Source organism: Nerophis ophidion, linkage group LG12, assembly GCF_033978795.1.
Source record: "Nerophis ophidion isolate RoL-2023_Sa linkage group LG12, RoL_Noph_v1.0, whole genome shotgun sequence".
Taxonomy (NCBI): Eukaryota; Metazoa; Chordata; class Actinopteri; order Syngnathiformes; family Syngnathidae; genus Nerophis; species Nerophis ophidion.
Genome location: NC_084622.1, coordinates 51,377,836 through 51,400,383, shown reverse-complemented (window position 1 = coordinate 51,400,383; position 22,548 = coordinate 51,377,836). Strand labels below are relative to the sequence as shown.

The window sequence follows — 22,548 nt, the reverse complement described above, 5'->3', positions numbered from 1 at the left end:
TCATCAACTTCATTCTAAGCATTTCTTTTACAAAAAAAGAAATCTTTAACATCAATATTTATGGAACATGTCCACAAAAAATCTAGCTGTCAACACTGAATATTGCATTGTTGCATTTCTTTTCACACTTTATGAACTTACATTCATATTTTGTTGAATTATTATTCAATAAATATATTTATAAATTATTTTTGAATTATTGCTCTTTTTAGAATATTTAAAAAAAAAATCTCACGTACGCCTTGGCATACCTTCAAGTACCCCCAGGGGTACGCGTACCCCCATTTGAGAACCACTGCCTTAGGAGGACGACGTGGTGCGGTTGGGAGAGTGGCTGTGCCAGCAACCTGAGGGTTCCTGGTTCAATCCCCACCTTCTACCATCCTAGTCCTGTGCGTTGTGTCCTTGAGCAAAACACTTCACCCTTGCTCCTGATGGGTCCTGGTTAGCGCCTTGCATGGCAGCTCCTACCATCAGTGAGTGAATGTGTGTGTGAATGTGGAAATACTGTCAAAGCGCTTTAAGTTCCTTAACCTCTTAAGGCCCCAACTGTTTACATGCTTTTTTTTTATTTCTCTTTGCTATTAGGGCTTTTTGGACCCTACTTAGAATAACAACTAAAAATCATCTTTTGATATGATGTACTGAGTCCATAAGTACACAAACGTGTACTTCATGTTTAGTGACATGCAAATTTTTATTTTTACACTTTTTTTTTCCAAATTCCATTGTATGTTATACTCTTGGGACACCACCAGATGGCAGTATAAGTGTCCACATAAGTGGCCATAAGACCGCATTTCAGTAGCGTACACAATTTTAGAAATAAGAGCTAAAAGGTTCTGTCCACGCATGTGGACACTAAGCCTTTAGAGGTTAAAAAGGTAGAAAAGCGCTATACAAGTACAACCCACAAATTAAAAAACACCCACATAGTCACCCTGACACTTTAATATACTATATGTTTTGGACTATAAGGTGCACTTAAAATCCTTTCATTTTCTCAAAACTCAACAGTGCGCCTTATAACCCGATTTGCCTAATGTACGGAATGATTTTGGTTGTGCTTACCGACCTCAAAGCTTTATTTGGTACATGGTGTGATGATAAGTGTGACCAGTAGATGGCAGTCACACATAAGAGATACATGTAGACTGCTATATGACTCAAGTAAACAACACCAAAATTGTCTATGTTCCATTGAAAATATAGACCATAACACACGCCGCTCAAAAATTATCAAAAATGTTTTAGTTCGACTTTGGTGAGCTATGAAGCCGCACCGCTTGATGGTTTGTACTGTGCTTCAACATATGCTGTGTGCCGTTTTGTTTAGTAATATTATGCAAAAGCAACTTTTCTTACCTTCTCGTACCTGCTGATCTGTATTTAAGGGCGTGCATGCGATATGATAATTGATTTAGCACAAAGCAAAAATTAGTGCAGCTATGGACTGCACACAAAGCAAACCCCAGGGAAGGACAACACTGGCATTTAAAGAAACACTCTGATTGACAACCAGCGACAGGTGTGTCCTGATTGCCAATGCGGAGCAGGCGTGAGAGCCAGCGCTCGGTGGCAGATGAGGAAGGCACACAGGAAGTGGAAACTAGAAATAAGAGCGCTGGAACAGAAATAACACTAAAACAGGAAAATAAACACTGAAAAACTGTTCCCAGCAGGCACAATAGATTGATACGATACAACGTTGATTATCCATACTTTTTAAAACTGACTTTGAAGCAACGTTGCAATCTGCTTTTATTTGTAAATTGAAACAACGTTGATGTCTAATGTTAGATCATACTTGCCAACCCTCCAGATTTTCCCGGGAGTCTCCTGAAATTCAGTGCCCCTCCCGAAAATCTCCCGGGGCAACCATTCTCCAGAATTTCGCCCGATTTCCACCCGGATAACAATATCGGGGGCGTGCCTTTAGCTTCCTCTCTCACCTGAAAAGGAGACTATTATATATGTCTCTGTAATCCATAGGTTTATCTATAACCCATAAAGTAGGCGGACACGGAGCTATTTCTCAGCGTGTGTTTATTCCAGCCGGCACGTTAATACACTGACACACAACATCCGGATTCCCTTCATGCATTGCTTCAAAACTACGGCACGTAGTAATGTCCAAAAACATAACTGAGACAAAGCAGAAGAACGAACAAGAGACATGGTGACGACGAGTAAGAAGAAGAAATACACTTACAAGTTCCAAAATGATTAGAAAAAAATTATTTCAGTTCATCCAGGACAGCTCGAAGGGGAAGGAGTATGGTGCTTGCAAATTTTGTAGATCAGACTTCTCCATTGAACACAGTGACTGAACAGATATACTCATTCATGAATGGAATATTTATGTGTATATATATATATATATATATATATATATATATATATATATATATATATATATATATATATTAGGGCTGGGCAACGATTAAAAATTTTAATCGAAGTTAATCGCACTATTTCTCGGATTAATCGCGATTAACTGCATTGTATACGCAAAGCCCAATAATGAATTCAAAAGTAGTGTGTAGTGCACCTTTATTGGAATATTCTCCCACATGAACAAAAGCGCCAAAACATTTGTTGTGCAAACACAATTTAAATCAGTCCTTGTTAAACAGTAGCAGTTAAATAGCATATTTTATGAAAATCAACTCTAAAAATGTAAATACAAACATTTAAGCTTATTGCCACTGCCAGGGTATTTAAGTTATCCTGTTTGTTATGGAAAATAAATATCATCTACATACAAATCTCTGAGCCACAATCATAACATCTGAACAGGCAATTTCTGAGGTAACCGCAGAAACATTTTTTTTATCAGGGATCTTATGTTTAAAAAACCTATATTATAGGTAGTGGGCTGTTTTAGGGAATTTTTGATCAAATTATCCATAGTAGCAATATTATTAATGTTGTGTTTATTCTGCGTAGTGCACTTAAAATAATTATGACCATATCTAGGAATTGATATGATGGGAATTTTCCAATTGTTTGCTTGGTGCTTTGATAAACTGAACGCATCATATACATGGTACTATATTGTGATGTTATGAGCCAGGGAATAAAATAACTACCCTACCCAGCATGCAACAGGAGTGACGAGCATGGGCGGTAGCCCGGTATAGGTTGTGTCGCCATGACGGCATCTTGTATGTTGTGATATGCACGCTCTGAAAGCAAACGTTAAGAACTCAGCCAACACTCCTCGTCTGCATTATTCATAAATAGACAGACAACACATATACTCCGCTGCTTCACAGGCCACTGGATGTAGCCGGCAAAGTATTCCCATGCTAGCTAGCCGGTCTAGCAAGCACGCCTCATTCAGTCCAAAACGGCCCGATCTATCCACATTCAGAATTGTCAGGCGGTCGTAAGTGATCCCGGAGTGACCACGCTGTAAGCCAGCCATGAAATTTGCAGAATTGTCCGGTATTTTTGCCAAATGTTCCATCTTTACCAAGAGCCCCTCCACGCCGGGCGACGCCATCTTGTTAAGAAAAGGCGTTAACAAAATAAAAGCATGTAAACAACATACACAAATGTGCGATAAACTAATTGTCGGCGTTAATAGATTGATGAGTTAACTCATAATTAACGCACTAATTTGCCCACCCCTAATAATAATGAATTATGATTAAATTAATAACAAAACATTAAATTTTTCACTAAAGAAGGCTTCGATGAATGCGCAACTTAAACTGGTGGGGTTTGGTACCACCAAAGTTAAGAACCACTATGTTAGATCCACCTTGTTGGTTGGGAAATGACCAAATTTCAAAGGTGAAATCAACATCAGAACCCAACATTAGTTAAAATCATGTTGTTTCAACGTTATGTTTGAGTTGCTCATGTTAATGTTGTGTTTTTAATGGGTTTCAGGAGGAGCAGTGGATGTTGACCTCTTTAGACAGCTGAGTGGTGGTAAACCATCCAGAAAATGTGGCATCATGTCCAGTGGGAACCACCTGTTCTTCAGTGAGGATGGACTGCGCATGTTGGTCACTAGTGACCTGGACTTGTCCAATGCCAGGTGCGCTCAGATTAACATGATTAATTCCTTCACAATGTCCTCAAAGTGTCGCTCTGAAACTGAAGCGTTAACGTCTGTCGACGGCAGGTTTGTTCAATTCTTCCTGCGCCTTGGCTGCGGTAAGGCAGCACCGGACCCTCGCTCCCAGCCCGTTTTGCTGCAGTACTCTCTGAACGGAGGTCTGACATGGGGTCTCCTCCAGGAATTTCTCTTCAGCAACAGCAGTAACCAAGCTCGTCTGGTAGCCCTGGAGATCCCACTGCGCGCCCGCACGGCTGCGACTCGCCTCCGCTGGTGGCAGCCTTCTGAGAATGGACAGTTTTACAGCCCGTGGGTGATTGACCAGGTACCATGAAGCAGGAGAGGAACAAAACAGTGGCTCATGCACCACCTTTTTTTTCCACTTGATGCACTAAAGCTCCCATATTGTAAGAGTTTTCAAGTCTCAGATGTTCCACAATATTATTCAGTGTCTCAAAATCTGGCTGTGATGCTGGAATTTACCGTTTGAAAGCCTGACTGGAAACAAGACATTTTGTTTAGAGCTCTGACTCTAATTGTCTGTGTTTGTCCACCTCCGTCCCTGACAAGAGTGTGTGGCTCCAAGAAGCACTAAAATGCACTATAGTTGCCTCTTTTTACATATGCAGTGGTACTTTGGGCTAAGAGTTGAACTGGTTCTTAGACGCAGTTCATACCTTGAAACCCTTGCATTGCAAAACACACTGAAGTAGGCTCCAGCACCCCTCGCGACCCCAAAAGTGATAAGCGGTAGAAAATGGATAGGGGGATGGAAATGTCTGCCATTTAAAATGGATTTTAACGTCTTTAACTGGAGCTATAGGCCCCATTCTGCTTCAGTATTCCAATTTCAAGGTATTAGTTTATTTCTAACATGCATACAGTTACAGCAATCAATCAATCAATGTTTATTTATATAGCCCTAAATCATGAGTGTGTATATACCGTATTTCCTTGAATTGCCGCAGGGAATATAGTATGCGCCTGCCTTGAATTACTGCCGGGTCAAACTCACTTCCCAAAATAATTAGCGCATGCTTAGTATTACCGCCGGGTCAAACTCATGACGTCCCGAGTGACACCTCCCCTGTCACCATTTTCAAAATTGAGGAGGCTGATTTCAATACCGGTAATTTGAAATTGCATGAAGGGAAAAGGATTAAGAGTTATTCTGTAGGATTTAAGGTCCAAGCTTACATCACACTCAAATATTTACTGCATACCTTTGGTAAGTGCCGGAGTGAGAAGAGGTTTTAAAGTAATTAGCGCATGCTTACTTTTACCGCATGCCATTGGTAAGCGCAGGAGTGAGAAGAGGTTTTCAATTAATTAGTGCCCCGGCGGCAAATCAAGGAAATAGGGTATATATATATATATATATATATATATATATATATATATATATATATATATATATATATATATATATATATATAAAAAGAGCGTCTTCAGTAATGCGGACGTTGTACCGATCTGTTGTGGTGAAGAAGGAGCTGAGCCGGAAGGCAAAGCTCTCAATTTACCGGTCGATCTACGTTCCCATCCTCACCTATGGTCATGAGCTTTGGGTCATGACCGAAAGGACGAGATCAAGGGTACAAGCGGCCAAAATGAGTTTCCTCCTCTCCCTTAGAGATAGGGTGAGAAGCTCTGCCATCCGGGAGGAACTCAAAGTAAAGCCGCTACTCCTCCACATGGAGAGGAGCCAGATGAGGTGGTTCAGGCATCTGGTCAGGATGCCACCCGAACGCCTCCCTAGGGAGGTGTTTAGGGCACGTCCAACCGGTAGGAGGCCATGGGGAAGACCCAGGACACGTTGGGAAGACTATGTCTCCCGGCTGGCCTGGGAACGCCTCGGGATCCCCCGGGGAGAGCTAGACGAAGTGGCTGGGGAGAGGGAAGTCTGGGTTTCCCTGCTTAGGCTGTTGCCCCCTGCGACCCGACCTTGGATAAGCGGAAGAAGATGGATGGATGGATGGATATATATAAAAACGCACACACAGATAAACAGTACAGGCCAAAGGTTTGGACACACCTTCTCTTGATTCAATGCATTTTCATGACTATTTCCATTGTAGATTGTCACTAAAGGCATCAAAACTATGAATGAACACATGTGGAGTTATGTACTTACAAAAAAAAGGTGAAATAACTGAAAACATGTTTTCTATTCTAATTTCTTTAAAATAACCACCCTTGCTTCTGATTAGGGGGCGGCATGGCGTAGTGGGTAGAGCGGCCGTGCCAGAAACCTGAGGGTTGCAGGTTTGCTTCCCACCTATTGACATCCAAGTCGCTGCCGTTGTGTCCTTGGGCAGGACACTTCACCCTTTGCCCCCGGTGCCGCTCACACTGGTGAACGAATGATGAATGAATGATAGGTGGTGGTCGGAGGGGCCGTAGGCGCAAACTGGCAGCCACGCCTCCGTCAGTCTACCCCAGGGCAGCTGTGGCTACATATGTAGCTTACCACCACCTGGTGTGAATGAATGATGGCTTCCCACTTCTTTGTGAGCGCTTTGAGTATGGAACAATAGAAAAGCGCTATATAAATCTAATCCATTATTATTATTACTGCTTTGGACACTCTTGGCATTCTCTCAAAGGGTGGCACTTTCGTGACCTCTGTGGTGCTTTTTTGTGGACTTCTGGATCTGCCTCCCGGGAGCCTTTTGACCATGGAGACCAGCTGCTGGGTGTCTGCCACACCAGAGTCGGTTTGGCGGGACTGGAGGAGATGCGGATGAGGGGACAGGGCTGCGGAGCTAGCACTGAGCGCTGGGACGGAGAGGCATCGCGGTGTCTTGGCTGGGTGAGCAGGTGTCGAACACCTCAGTCACCTTGGACGTATCCTCGCTCATCCATGCGGACTGGACACTGGCTGAGAGTGGAGTGGGCTGTCCTGGTTGCTTTGTTGGGTCTGCTCCTGTCTCTGGCCATGCTCCCTCCACCCCAGCGGACGATGGCGTGGAACACCGCAGAGGCCACCACAGTGGATATGTTTCTTTTACTTTTTATTCATAGTAGAAGTGTCTGGTTGTATCTGCTGCTTTAATGTCTTTAATGTCCTCTGTGTTCTTTGATGTTTGATGTTTCCCTCTTACACACATGGAAGAGGGATGTGTTCTATGGCTATGAGTTGTTTTTTTCCCTTGGCCTCAGTCTGCACCCCCTCTCCAGGGCCCAGGCTAAGACTGATTTTTTTATTTTATTTTAATCTTATATATTTTTCTTCCATTCCCTTCCTTCCCCCACGCCCCTTGTTTACCTGTATCTCATCTTTTTTTTTGTATGGGGCGCTGGAAGCCGGCAGACCCGTCAGCGATCCTGTTCTGTCTCCCTGTAATGTTTGTCTGATCTTGAATGGGATTGTGCTGAAAATTTTAATTTTCCTGAAGGAACCCTCCTGACGGAATAAATCAAGTACTATCTAATCTAATCTAATCTAATCTAATCTAATGATCTTCAAGAGGTAGTCACTGGAAATGATTTTCACTTCACAGGTGTGCTTGAAGCTCATGGAGAGAATGCCAAGAGTGTGCAAAGTGTGGCTATTTTGAAGAAACTACAACATAAACATGTTTTTTAATTATTTCACCTTTTTTTGGTTAAGTGCATAACCCCACATGTGTTCATTCATAGTTTTGATGTGACAATCTACAATGTAAATAGTCATGAAATAAAGAAAATGCATTGAATGAGAAGGTGTATGACTGTTGAAACATTATTAAAAAGTTCATTTTGCATTATTAAAAAATTTTTCTTCCAAATATCCCATTGTCTCCCCAGGTGGTGGTGGGTGGCAGTGCCAGTGGCTGGGGACCTCTGGAAGATGACTTCTCATCAATCGATGGACGCTCATGGCTCCTCCACCCGGGAGGAACCCGAATGCCGGTTTGTGGCTCGGACGGACCCGCTTTTGCTTTCATCGAAAAGTCCAGCACTCGCTACGCGGTCAGCACTGACATCAGTTTGGGTCCCGACGCCTTCATCCAGTTTGACTTTTCCGCTTCCTGTTCAGTGACCAACTCCTGTTACTGTAAGCAACTTCAACAAAACAACCTACGATCGTTTCCGTGAGCAAGTGAGCATACATGATGGTGTTTTCTAATCTCATCCTAGCTGTGGAGCTGGAGTTCTCTCTGGATTTAGGTCTGACATGGCAGCCGGTGGTGAGAGACTGTTTACCCACAAGCCCCGACTGTTCCTCCTACACGCTGCAGAGGCTGCTCATTTCTGACACCTACAATAAGTGGGGGCGTGTGACTCTGCCTATCCCGTTGTATGCAAGGTCAGCACTTACGAGTCTTTCTGCGTCTGCGACATACCAACTAGGGCTGTCTACAACTTAGGCTTTACATAGTCGGATCGGATTCCTTAGATCACGCCCCATCGACGACAATCCGTCGAATCGATCGCGTTTTTTTTTTAAGAAAAACAGATGACCTTCATGATGCTTCCTGTTAAAAGTTCCAAAGCAAGCTTGTGATGATTCTGTGATCAAAGTTGTCCAATCAGTCACCTTGCCCCCTCCCCCAGGACACTGTGATTGGCTGGGGGTGCCTGTGGGGGCGGGGCTGTTTGTCATGAGGGAGTGGTTCCCTTCATCCATCCATCATACCACATACAATTGAACTTTTAATCAGCGAAGGAGATCTGTTTTTTTTTAACAAACAAATGCAGTAGTGCATTGTTTTTCAACCTTTTTTGAGCCAAAGCACATTTTTCGCGTTGAAAAAATCCAAAGGCACACCGGCAGCAGAAGTCATTAAAAAATGAAACTCAGCTGACGGTAAGAAGTCGTTGTGGCTTTGTTGGATATGACTTTAAAGCATAATCACTATAGCTCTTGTCTCAAAGTACCTGTCACATTACGCCATACTTATTTAGAGTTTTTTCCTGTTTTCCTGTGTGTAGGGCAGTGTTTTTCCAACCACTGTACCGCAGCACACTAGTGTGCCATGCGATATTGTCTGGTGTGCCGTGGGAAATCATGCAACTTCACCTAATTGGTCGACAAAATATTATCAACTATATGATTTGCCTGAGAAGCTGGACAGGACCAAAAAAAATATATATATATATAAATATATATTTTATGTGCAAATCCATCCATCCATCCATTTTCTACCGCTTATTCCCTTTTTGGGGTCGCGGGGGGCGCTGGCGCCTATCCCAGCTACAATCGGGCGGAAGGCGGGGTACACCCTGGACAAGTCGCCACCTCAACGCAGGGCCAACACAGATAGACAGACAACATTCACACTCACATTCACACACTAGGGCCAATTTAGTGTTGCCAAATCAATAATTATTAATCTTCCAATAATGTGCAATTGCTTAGTGTCTGTGCTGCGTAAAATTTGGGAGGGTAACCACGTAATACTCCATGTCAGTAGTTGGCAGCAGGTAGTTAACTGCTTTGTAAAAGTCAAAATGTGTCAGGTGAGACGAGGATGATTTGCAGACCACGGCGGGAGGCAGTGTGCAGGTAAAAAGGTAAGTAATGCTTAAAACAAAAAAATGAACCAAAGGGAAAGGCAATGGCTATGCAAAACGAAAGTAAAACTGAACTGGCTACAAAGTAAACAGAAGCAGAATGCTGGATGACAGCAAAAGCAACCAACAGTGGATAGCAACAACGTAAATAGCCTCGCTTGCTCACACAAAGCAGATGCGGGGAATAGCGCTCAAAAGAGGACATGAATCTGCTACAGGAAAACACTAACAAAACAGGAAGGGCCACCAAAACAGGAGCGTAAGACAGGAACTAAAGCAGTACACACAGGAAAACACCAACAAACTCAAAATAAGGCACGACGACCTGGTGGAGTTTAATTTTCTAACGTTTTCTGCTTGGGTGGGCATCTGGAAGTTTTTATGAAAAAAATGCTTTGCCTCAAAAAAGGTTGAAAAAACAGCGGTGTAGGGTTTTAGTTCTTGTCTTGCGTGCCTATTTCGATGGCTTTTTCTATTGTTTTTGTGTTTTCCTGTTGCAAGAATATTTCAGTTGATATCCTACTTAGTGGGGACATTGTTGATTGTCATGTCATGTTGGGATGTACATCGTGGTCGCCCTCTTTGCTCCACAGTAAGTCTTTGCTGTCGTCCAGCATTCTGTTTTTGTTTACTTTGTAGCCAGTTCAGTTTTAGTTTTGTTCTACATAGCCTTCCCTAAGCTTCAATGCCTTTTCTTAGCAGCACTCACCTTATGTTTATTTTTGATTTAAGAAGTAGAGACCTTTTTACCTGCACGCTGCCTCCCGCTGTTTCCGACATCTACCATGCAATTAGCTACCTGTTGCCACCTACTGATATGGAAGAGTATTACACGGTTACCGTATTTTCCGCACTATAAGGCGCACAGGATTATAAGGCGTACCTTTAATGAATGGCCTATTTTAATATTTTGATCATATATAAGGCGCATAGAATAGATGTTACAGTAGAGGCTGGGGTTACGTTATGCATCCTTTAGATCAGGGGTAGGGAACCTATGGCTCTAGAGCCAGATGTGGCTCTTTTGATGACTACATCTGGCTCTCAGATAAGTCTTAGCTGACATTGCTTAACACGTTAAGTACTTAATATTTACGCTGGTAATCACAGTGTTAAAAATAACGTTCAAATTATAAAACATTCTCATGCATTTTAATCTAACCATCCGTTTTCCATTGCACCTGTCCAAGATGTCGCATTAATGGTAAGAAGTATTATATTTATTATTGGTTACATTTAGAATAACAATGTTATTAAAAAGAATAAGAGACTTATTATACTCTAAAAATGTTGGTCCTGTCAAGACCTGGACTATGGTGTGGTTTGTTTTCCCGTGGTGCAAAGCGATTGGAACGGACATGGCGTGAAGGTAATGACATATTTAATCTTAACTCAAAAATTTACAAAAACAAAGGGTATAAACAAAAGGCGCTCTCAGTGGAGGTTAAAAACTTGGCTAAGAAAACTAAAACTCGCACAATGGGAGAACTATGAACATTAAACAATGGCATGAAATATTTACTTGGACCGAGAAAGAGCATGGATCATCGGTATGTATGACATAGGTGTGTAGGAGGTGATAGAGGGTGAGTAGAAGGTGATGTCGCCAGGCTGACTGCCTGGCAACTGCAGGCTGACTGCCTGGCAACTGCAGGCTTAAATGGTGACGTGGTGATTGACAACAGGTACATGAGATCAAGTAAATCAGGTGCGTTAGTCGTGAAAACAGGTGAACTGATTGGTAGTCATGGAAACAAAAACTAAACAGGGTGTGCAAAAACAGGAACTAATGGAGTCAAAAACAAAACAGAACATAACTAAACAGAACATGATCACAAAGACATGACAGGTCTTACTTAAAAATGCACGCATTTAGTTGTATTCAGTGTTCAAAAAATATTATATGGCTCTCACGGAAATACATTTTGTAATATTTGGCTTTCATGGCTCTCTCAACCAAAAAGGTTGCCGACCCCTGCTTTAAGATGGAGCTGCGCTAAAGGGAATGTCAACAAAACAGTCAGATAGGTCAGTCAAACTTTATTAATAGATTACAAACCAGCGTTCTGACAACTCTGTTCACTCCCAAAATGATTAAACAGCTGTTTTATTATTTTCCCCGATTCAATAAACAGGTAAAAAACAGTCTGATACTGTTACGGTAAATCAAAGGTTAGTGCAATCATAATATAGTAACACTGGAAATAGTGCAAAGCAATAATATATCAATAACTCAACGTTGCTCAAAGGATAATGTCACATAGCGGCATAGCTCGGTTGGTAGAGTGGCCGTGCCAGCAACGTGAGGGTTGCAGTTTTGATTCCTGCTTCCGCCATCCTAGTTACTGCCGTTGTGTCCTTGGGCAAGAAACTTTACCCACCTGCTCCCAGTGCCACCCACACTGGTTTAAATGTAACTTAGATATTGGGTTTCACTATGTAAAGCGCTTTGAGTCACTAGAGAAAAGCGCTATATAAATATAATTCACTTCACTTCACAACACAACACACAAAATAAACATGTAAAGCTCACTTTATTAAGTTATTCCTCATCCACCAATCCCTCAAATTCTTCTTCTTCAGTGTTGGAATCAAACAGTTGTGCGAATACGGCATCTCGTCCAAGTCGTCATTAAAGGAGTCAGTGTCGCTGCTGTTAATGTTAAATTTTCTCGCTGCTGCTCTATTCCCGTCTTCTACTGTGTGACTGATCGCCTTAACTTTAAAGGGGAACATTATCAGCAGACCTATGTAAGTGTCAATATATACCTTGATGGTGCAGAAAAAAGACTATGTATTATTTTAACCGATTTCCGAACTCTAAATGGGTGAATTTTGGCGAATTAAACGCCTTTCTGTTTATCGCGCTGGAGGCGATGACGTCACAATGTGACGTCGCCGAGGTAACACACCCACCATTTTCATTTTCAACACATTACAAACACCGGGTCTCAGCTCTGTTATTTTCCGTTTTTTTTTTACTATTTTTTGGAACCTTGGAGACATGCCTCGTCGGTGTGTTGTCGGAGGGTGTAACAACACTAACAGGGAGGGATTCAAGTTGCAACACTGGCAAGAAATCTGCCGCCAGACCCCCATTGAATGTGCCAGAGTGTCTCCACATTTTACCGGCGATGCTAAAGCAGACATGGCACAGAGATGTATGGATAACCTGCAGATGCATTTGCAACTATAAAGTCAACTAAATCACAAAGGTGAGTTTTGTTGATGTTGACTGCCAGCTAATCGATGCTAACATGCTACGCTAATCGATGCTAACATGCTATTTACCGGCGGTGCTAAAGCAGACATGGCACAGAGATGTATGGATAACCTGCAGATGCATTTGCAACTATATTACGTTTCATTCCCCCCACATTTAATGCGAAACAAACACTTACCAATCGACGGATTTAAGTTGATCCAGTGTCAAAAGATGCGAAAGTCCTGATCGTTTGGTCCGCAACGAATAGCGTCAATAGCTATTCGCTCAATAGCTTCAGTTTCTTCTTCAATACTTTCATACTCCAACCATCCGTTTCAATACATGCGTAATCTGTTGAATCGCTTAAGCCGCTGAAATCCGAGTCTGAATCCGAGCTAATGTCGCTATATCTTGCTGTGGTATTCCCATTGTTTGTTTACATTGGCAGCACTGTGTGACGTCACAGGGAAATGGCCAGTGTCTTCGCAGAGAGCGAAAAAAAGGCACTTTAAAGCTTTATTTAGGGATATTCAGGGATATTCCGAGACCGGTAAAGTTTTGAAAAAATTTTCAAAAAATACAACAAGCCACTGGGAACTGATTTTTATTGTTTTTAACCCTTTTGAAATTGTGATAATGTTCCCCTTTAAAGGCCTACTGAAATGAGATGTTCTTATTTAAACGGGGATAGCAGGTCCATTCTATGTGTCATACTTGATCATTTTGCCATATTTTTGCTGAAAGGATTTAGTAGAGAACATCCACGATAAAGTTTGCAAAAAAACGCGATTGCATTGGGACGGATTCTGATGTTTTTTGACACATTTACTAGGATAATTCTGGGAAATCCCTTATCTTTCTATTGTGTTGCTAGTGTTTTAGTGAGTTTAACAGTACCTGATAGTCGGAGGTGTGTCTCCACTGGTGTGTTGACGCTAATGTCTCAGGAGAGTCGACGGCAGCTGTATGGACGGCACAAGCTCTGAGGCGACTTTTTACCACAATTTTCACACCGAAACCTGCTGGTTGACATTCCGTCATGATCCATGTTGGCTTGACCGCGCTCTGATCCATAGGAAAGTTTCACCTCCGGGAATTTTAAACAAGGAATCACCGTGTGTTTGTGTGGCTAAAGGCTAAAGCTTCCCAACTCCATCTTTCTACTTTGACTTCTCCAATATTAATTGAACAAATTGCAAAAGATTCAGCAACACAGATGTCCAAAATACTGTGTAATTATGCCGTTAAAGCAGACGACTTTTAGCTCTGTGTGTGTGTGCAGCGCTCATACTTCCTAAAAAACCGTGACGTCTTGCGTACGCGTCATCATTACACGACGTTTCCAAGACGAAACTCCCGGGAAATTTAAATATGCAATTTAGTAAACTAAAAAGGCTGTATTGGCATGTGTTGCAATGTTAATATTTCATCATTGATATATAAACTATCAGACTGCGTGGTCGCTAGTAGTGGCTTTAAATTCTGCGTTGTAAGCGTGTCTCTTAATAGGAGCCATTTTGGGTTCTTTACATAAACACACAGAAATGGCACGCCTCCCGCAGTCTTATATCCCAGCATGCACCGCGCACTTCTTCTACTACGAGGGAAAATGAAATGGGCGGTTGGTTACCGTAGTTGTGAGACCTGTTGTGGCTTGATATTGGTCCATATATAAGGCGCACCGGATTATAAGGCGCACTGTCAGCTTTTGAGAAAATGTTTGGTTTTTAAGTGCGCCTTATAGTGCGGAAAATACGGTACTCTGTGATTGTGCGCTGCCGAACATGCTCCTCCGCTGGTAAAAAGCAGCAATGTCACAATGTGAATACGAATAGTACAGAGTATGATACATTAGTATGGTGGTACTATACTAATAGCAGTATACTGTACAACCCTAGTCTGGACAACAGGAATATTTCACTCATGTTTCAAAAAGACATGATGGACACAATCATATTATTCTCCCAACTCAGCTGCTGTGTGCAAAGGGAGGAGGGAACATTAATGATTGATTGTTGAATCGGACTTTTCTGAATCAAATCGTCGAATCTTAGACTATTTGAAGACAGCCATGTTACCAACAGCATTTGTTTGTGCTCTTGACTTTTCATTTCATGGATTCAGTTTTTTCATAGTGATGACCTATGTTGTAGATCTCCTGCCACAAGGTTCCGCTGGTTCCAACAGGCTCCTTTTGACAAGCAGCAGACCTGGGCTCTAGACAACCTCTACATCGGAGACGGATGTCCAGATGTGTGTTCTGGTCATGGACGCTGCCAGCAAAGCTCCTGTGTGTAAGTACCACACATTTGTGTGTTTGTCTAAGTACCACACATTTGTGTGTTTGTCTAAGTACCACACTTTTGTGTTTGTGTAAGTACCACACTTGTGTGTTTGTCTAAGTACCACACTTGTGTGTTTGTGTTTGTCTAAGTACCACACTTGTGTGTTTGTCTAAGTAGCACACTTGTGTGTTTGTCTAAGTACCACACTTGTGTGTTTGTGTTTGTGTAAGTACCACACTTGTGTGTTTGTCTAAGTACCACACTTGTGTGTTTGTGTTTGTCTAAGTACCACACTTGTGTGTTTGTCTAAGTACCACACTTGTGTGTTTGTGTTTGTCTAAGTACCACACTTGTGTGTTTGTCTAAGTACCACACTTGTGTGTTAGTGTTTGTCTAAGTACCACACTTGTGTGTTTGTGTTTGTGTAAGTACCACACTTGTGTGTTTGTGTTTGTCTAAGTACCACACTTGTGTGTTTGTCTAAGTAGCACACTTGTGTGTTTGTCTAAGTACCACACTTGTGTGTTTGTGTTTGTGTAAGTACCACACTTGTGTGTTTGTCTAAGTACCACACTTGTGTGTTTGTGTTTGTCTAAGTACCACACTTGTGTGTTTGTCTAAGTACCACACTTGTGTGTTTGTGTTTGTCTAAGTACCACACTTGTGTGTTTGTCTAAGTACCACACTTGTGTGTTAGTGTTTGTCTAAGTACCACACTTGTGTGTTTGTGTTTGTGTAAGTACCACACTTGTGTGTTTGTCTAATTACCACACTTGTGTGTTTGTCTAAGTACCACACTTGTGTGTTTGTGTTTGTGTAAGTACCACACTTGTGTGTTTGTCTAAGTACCACACTTGTGTGTTTGTCTAAGTACCACACTTGTGTGTTTGTGTTTGTCTAAGTACCACACTTGTGTGTTTGTCTAAGTACCACACTTGTGTGTTTGTCTAAGTACCACACTTGTGTTTTTGTGTTTGTGTAAGTACCACACTTGTGTGTTTGTCTAAGTACCACACTTGTGTGTTAGTGTTTGTCTAAGTACCACACTTGTGTGTTTGTCTAAGTACCACACTTGTGTGTTTGTGTAAGTACCACACTTGTGTGTTTGTCTAAGTACCACACTTGTGTGTTTGTCTAAGTACCACACTTGTGTGTTTGTCTAAGTACCACACTTGTGTGTTTGTGTTTGTCTAAGTACCACACTTGTGTGTTTGTCTAAGTACCACACTTGCGTGTTTGTCTAAGTACCACACTTGTGTGTTTGTCTAAGTACCGCACTTGTGTGTTTGTCTAAGTACCACACTTGTGTGTTTGTCTAAGTACCACACTTGTGTGTTTGTGTTTGTCTAAGTACCACACTTGTGTGTTTGTGTTTGTGTAAGTACCACACTTGTGTGTTTGTCTAAGTACCACACTTGTATGTTTGTGTTTGTCTAAGTACCACACTTGTGTGTTTGTCTAAGTACCACACTTGTGTGTTTGTCTAAGTACCACACTTGTGTGTTTGTCTAAGTACCACACTTGTGTGTTTGTCTAAGTACCACACTTGTGTGTTTGTCTAAGTACCACACTTGTGTGTTTGTGTTTGTCTAAGTACCACACTTGTGTGTTTGTGTTTGTCTAAGTACCACACTTGAGTGTTTGTGTTTGTGTAAGTACCACACTTGTGTGTTTGTCTAAGTACCACACTTGTGTGTTTGTCTAAGTACCACACTTGTATGTTTGTGTTTGTCTAAGTACCACACTTGTGTGTTTGTCTAAGAACCACACTTGTGTGTTTGTCTAAGTACCACACTTGTGTGTTTGTCTAAGTACCACACTTTTGTGTTTGTCTAAGTACCACACTTGTGTGTTTATTTAAGTACCACACTTGTGTGTTTATTTAAGTACCACACATTTGTGTTTATTTAAGTACCACACTTGTGTGTTTGTCTAAGTACCACACTTGTGTGTTTATTTAAGTACCACACTTGTGTGTTTATTTAAGTACCACACATTTGTGTTTATTTAAGTACCACACATTTGTGTTTATTTAAGTACCACACTTGTGTGTTTGTCTAAGTACCACACTTGTGTGTTTGTGTTTGTCTAAGTACCACACTTGTGTGTTTATTTAAGTACCACACTTGTGTGTTTGTGTAAGTACCACACTTGTGTGTTTGTTTAAGTACCACACTTGTGTGTTTGTTTAAGTACCACACTTGTGTGTTTGTTTAAGTACCACACTTGTGTTTCTGCTGTGATTGTCCCACTAAAATGTCAACTGACTTGTCGGCTTCATAGGACGTTCAATTACAAAACCCCAAAACCAGTGAAGTTGGAAAGTTGTGTAAATACAATGATTTGCAAATCCTTTTCAACTTATATTGAATTGAATAGACTGCAAAGACAAGATATTTAATGTTCGAACAGAGAAACTTATTTTTTTTTCAAATAATTATAAGTTAGAATATAATGGCAGCAGCATGTTGCAAAAAAGTTGTCACAGAGGCATTTTTATCACTGTGTTACATGGCCTTTCCTTTTAACAACACTCAATAAACGTTTGGGAACTGAGGAAATACATTTTTGAAGTTTTTCAGGTGGAATTCTTTCTCATTCTTGCTTGATGCACAGCTTAAGTCGTTCAACAGTCCGGGGTCTCCGTTGTGGTATTTGATGCTCCATAATGCGCCACAAATTTTGGGAGACAAGTCCGGACTGCAGGCAGGCCAGTATAGTACCCGCACTCTCTTACTCCAAAGCCACGCTGTTGTAACACGTGCTGAATGTGGCTTGGCTTGGCGTCCATGAAAAAGACGTTGCTTGGATGACAACATATGTTGTTCCAAAACCTGTATGTACCTTTCAGCATTAATGGTGCCTTCACAGATGTGTAAGTTACCTATGCCTTGGGCACTAATGCACCCCATACCATCACAGATGCTGGCTTTTGAACTTTGCGTCTATAACAGTCCAGATGGTTCTGTTCTTCTTTGGTACAGAGGACACAACATCCACAGTTTTCAAAAGCAATTTGAAATGTGGACTCGTCAGACCAAAGAACACTTTTCCACTTTGCATCAGTTCATCTTAAATGATTTCGGGCCCAGTGAAGCCAGTGGCGTTTCTGGGTGTTGTTGATAAATGGCTTTGGCTTTGCATAGTAGAATTTTAACTTGGACTTACAGATGTAGCGACCAACAGTAGTTACTGACAGTGGTTTTCTGAAGTGTTCCTGAGCTCATGTGGGGATATCCTTTACACACTGATGTTGCTGTTTGATGCAGTGCCCCCTGAGGGATCCAAGGACACGGACATTTAATGTTGGTTTTTCAGCCTTGCCGCTTAAGTGCAGTGATTTCTCCAGATTCTTTGAACCTTTTAATGATATTATGGAGCGTAGATGTTGAAATCCCTAAATTTCTTGCAATTGCACTTTGAGAAACATTGTTCTTAAACTGTTTGACTATTTGCTCACGCAGTTGTGGACAAAGGGGTGTACCTCGCCCCAGCCTTTCTTGTGAAAGACTGAGCATTTTTTGGGAAGCTGTTTTTATACCCAATCATGGCACCCACCGGTTCCCAATTAGCCTGCGCACCTGTGGGATGTTCCATATAAGTGTTTGATGAGCATTCTGCAACTTTTTCAGTCTTTTTTGCCACTTGTGCCAGCTTTTTTGAAACATGTTGCAGGCATTAAATTCTCCATCCATCCATCCATTACCTATCGCTTATTCCCTTTTGGGGTCACGGGGGGGGGCGCTGGCGCCTATCTCAGCTACAATTGGGCGGAAGGCGGGGTACACCCTGGACAAGTCGCCACCTCATCACAGGGCCAACACAGATAGACAGACAACATTCACACACTAGGGACCATTTAGTGTTGCCAATCAACCTATCCCCAGGTGCATGTCTTTGGAAGTGGGAGGAAGCCGGAGTACCCGGAGGGAACCCACGCATTCACGGGGAGAACATGCAAACTCCACACAGAAAGATCCCGAGCCTGGGATTGAACCCAGGACTGTAGGACCTTCATATTGTGAGGCAGACGCACTAACCCCTTTCCCACCGTGCCACCATTAAATTCTAAATAAGCTAATATTTGCAAAAAGTAACTTGTTCAAACATTAGATATCTTGTCTCTGCAGTCTATTCAACTGAATATAGGCTGAAAGGGATTTGCAAATCATTGTATTCTGTTTTTTTTTACCATTTACTCAATGTGCAAACTTCACTTGTTTGGGGTTTTGTTCAAGCACAGCCTAACCTTTCTCCATCAGGTGTGATCCAGACTGGGGTGGGGAGTATTGTGAGGAGCCAGTGTCTCCACTGCCCTCCCAACTGAAGGACAGCTTCAGCCGGCCTCCCTCTCTCAGCCACTGGCACACCCTGACTGGTGGTAAGCTCAGCAGCGTGTGCGGGGCTGTGGCCTCGGGAGCTGCTCTGCACTTCAGCGGCGTAAGTACTCGCTCTCATTCCTTCCTCTGGTTACTGGCGGAAGGTGTCAACACCTGTCGTTCTTTGCAGAGTTGTAGCCGTCAGTTGGTGACAGTGGACCTCAACCTGACCGACGCAGAGTTCATCCAGTTCTACTTCATGTACGGCTGCATGATCCCACCTAGCAACCGTAACCAGGGCGTGCTCCTGGAGTTCAGCTTGAACGGAGGGATTCACTGGCGTCTGCTGACTGAGATCTTCTATGATCTGTACACCAAGCCTGGGTGAGAACTAAAGTCTGGGCCTCAAAATAAAATCTTTGATTTTTCTGCCCAAAAATTCAAATTACATTTTTTCATACTTTTTAAAGAAACTAATGAATACAAATGTCAGAGATATTTTTTATTTTCATTGCTCAAAGACTAGTTTTGAAACAACATTGCACACACTACATATAACTCTGAGCAACATTCAAATTTGAATAATATTTTTTATGCTTAATAGACCTGATTTAAATTGTATCTTTTAGGAAATAAAAGCTCCTGCGGTTTATGCAAGACAATTTATCGATAAAATCCATATATCGCCCATGCCTATGAGTACTTTAAATCAATGTTTATTTATACAGCCCTAAATCACCAATGTCTCAAAGGGCTTAAATCAAATTGAAGATGTTTCAATACTGATTTCTCTGAGTCACCAATCATGTTCTACATTGTTTTAACCCAAAGAAGAACTCTTTACAAACTTTAAATGCCTTAAAAATGCACCTTTTACAACGTTGTGCTTTTGTTTTACACTTTAAGGACTCTATTCTCCCAAGTGTTTCAGTGAAAATATTTCCCTTGGTTGGAAAACATGTACAGTACAGGCCAAAAGTTTGGACACACCTTCTTTTGATTGATTGAAACTTTTATTATTAGATTGCACAGTACAGTACATATTCCGTACAATTGACCACTAAATGGTAACACCCCAATAAGTTTTTCAACTTGTTTAAGTCGGGGTCCACGTTAATCAATTCATGGTCATTTTCCTCACTCAATGGGTTTTGTTTATTTTCATGACTATTTACATTGTAGATTGTCACATCAAAACTATGAATGAACACATGTGGAGTTATGTACTTAACAAAAAAAGTTGAAATGACTGAAAACATTTAATATTGTGAAGTATATTTATATAGCGCTTTTCTCAAGTGACTGAAAGCGCTTTACATAGTGACACCCAATATTTAAGTTACATTTAAAGCAGTGTGGGTGGCACTGGGAGCAGGTGGGTAAAGTGTCTTGCCCAAGGACACAACGGCAGTGACTAGGATGGCACAAGCGGGAATCAAACCTGCAACCCTCAAATTGCTGGCACGGCCACTCTACCAACCGAGCTATGCCGGTTCTAATTTTTTTTTTTTAAATAGCCACCTTTTGCTCTGATTACTGCTTCTTAGACTCTTGGCATTCTCTCCAAGAGCTTCAGGAGGTCATCACTTGAATTGGTTTTCACTTCACAGGTGTGTTTGAAGCTCATCATGAGAATGCCAAGAGTGTGCAAAACAGTAATCAGAGCAAAAGGTGGCTATTTTGAAGAAAATAAACTATAATTACCACTCCAACGGACACTCTAACCCAGTGGTTCTCAAATGGGGGTACTTGAAGGTATGCCAAGGGGTACGTGAGATTTTTTTTTAAATATTCTAATAACAGTTTAAAAATCCTTTATAAATATATTTATTGAATAATACTTCAACAAAGTATGAATGTAAGTTCATAAAGTGTGAAAAGAAATGCAACAATGCAATATTCAGTGTTGACAGCTAGATTTTTTGTGGACATGTTCCATAAATATTGATGTTCAAGATTTCTTTTTTTGTGAAGAAATGTTTAGAATGAAGTTGATAAATCCAGATGGATCTCTATTACAATCCCCAAAGAGGGCACTTTAAGTTGATTACTTATGTGTAAAAATCTTTATAATTGAATCACTTGTTTATTTTTCAACAAGTTTTTAGTTATTTTTATATCTTTTTTCCAAATAGTCCAAGAAAGACCACTACAAATGAACAATATTTTGCACTGTTATACAATTTAATGAATCAGAAACTGATGACATAGTGCTGTATTTTATTTCCATCCCTCCATCCATCTTCTTCCGCTTATCAGAGGTCAGGTCGCGGGGGCAACAGCCTAAGCAGGGAAACCCAGACTTCCCTCTCCCCAGCCACTTCGTCCAGCTCCTTCCGAGAGATCCCCGGGCGTTCCCAGGCCAGCCGGGAGACATAGTCTTCCCAACGTGTCCTGGGTCTTCCCCGTGGCCTCCTGCCGGTTGGACGTGCCCTAAACACCTCCCTAGGGAGGCGTTCGGGTGGCATCCTAACCAGATGCCCGAACCACCTCATCTGGCTCCTCTCGATGTGAAGGAGCAGCGGTATTTTATTTCTTTATCTCTTTTTTTCAACCAAAAATGCTTTGCTCTGATTAGGGGGTACTTGAATTAAAAACATGTTCACAGGGGGTACATCACTGAAAAAAGATTGTGAACCACTGATTTAGTGGTTAGAGTGTCCGCCCTGAGATGGGTAGGTTGTGAGTTCAAAACCTGGCCAAGTCATACCAAAGACTATAAAAATGGGAGCCATTACCTCCCTGCTTGGCATTCAGTATCAAGGCTTGGAATTGGGGGTTAAATCCCCCCTCACCTCCCAGGAGGTGAACAAGAGGATGGGTCAAACACAGAGGACAAATTTCACCACAATCATTGGTACTTTAACTTTTTAAAACATTTTCTCAGTTATTTCTCCTTTTTTGTTAAGTACATAACTCCGCATGTGTTCGTTCATAGTTTGCATGCCTTTATTGACAATCTGCAACGTAAATAGTCATGAAAATGAAGAAAACGCAATGAATGAGGAGAAGGTGTGTCCAAACTTGGCCTGTTCTGTATATCTCGAGCTATAAGCTAATGCTAGCGAGTGAGACTACATTTTTGGGGCGGACCTTACGAGTTTGACTGTGACATTTGTGACACCAACTAATGGCAGGGATGCTTGTTAGTCAATTTTTTGTGCACAA

The 22,548-nt window shown here is 41.7% G+C and overlaps 1 protein-coding gene across 1 annotated transcript in view; it reads left to right on the top strand.

Moving 5' to 3' along the window:
* Window positions 1-22,548, top strand: part of LOC133563538 (reelin-like) — a 311,302-nt gene that overhangs the window by 256,333 nt on the left and 32,421 nt on the right. Inside the window, exons 43-49 of the mRNA XM_061917708.1 lie at window positions 3,901-4,051; window positions 4,139-4,397; window positions 7,862-8,111; window positions 8,195-8,363; window positions 14,930-15,070; window positions 19,324-19,501; window positions 19,571-19,764. Coding sequence (XP_061773692.1) covers window positions 3,901-4,051; window positions 4,139-4,397; window positions 7,862-8,111; window positions 8,195-8,363; window positions 14,930-15,070; window positions 19,324-19,501; window positions 19,571-19,764 — 1,342 coding nt within the window. The remainder of the gene's footprint in view (window positions 1-3,900; window positions 4,052-4,138; window positions 4,398-7,861; window positions 8,112-8,194; window positions 8,364-14,929; window positions 15,071-19,323; window positions 19,502-19,570; window positions 19,765-22,548) is intronic.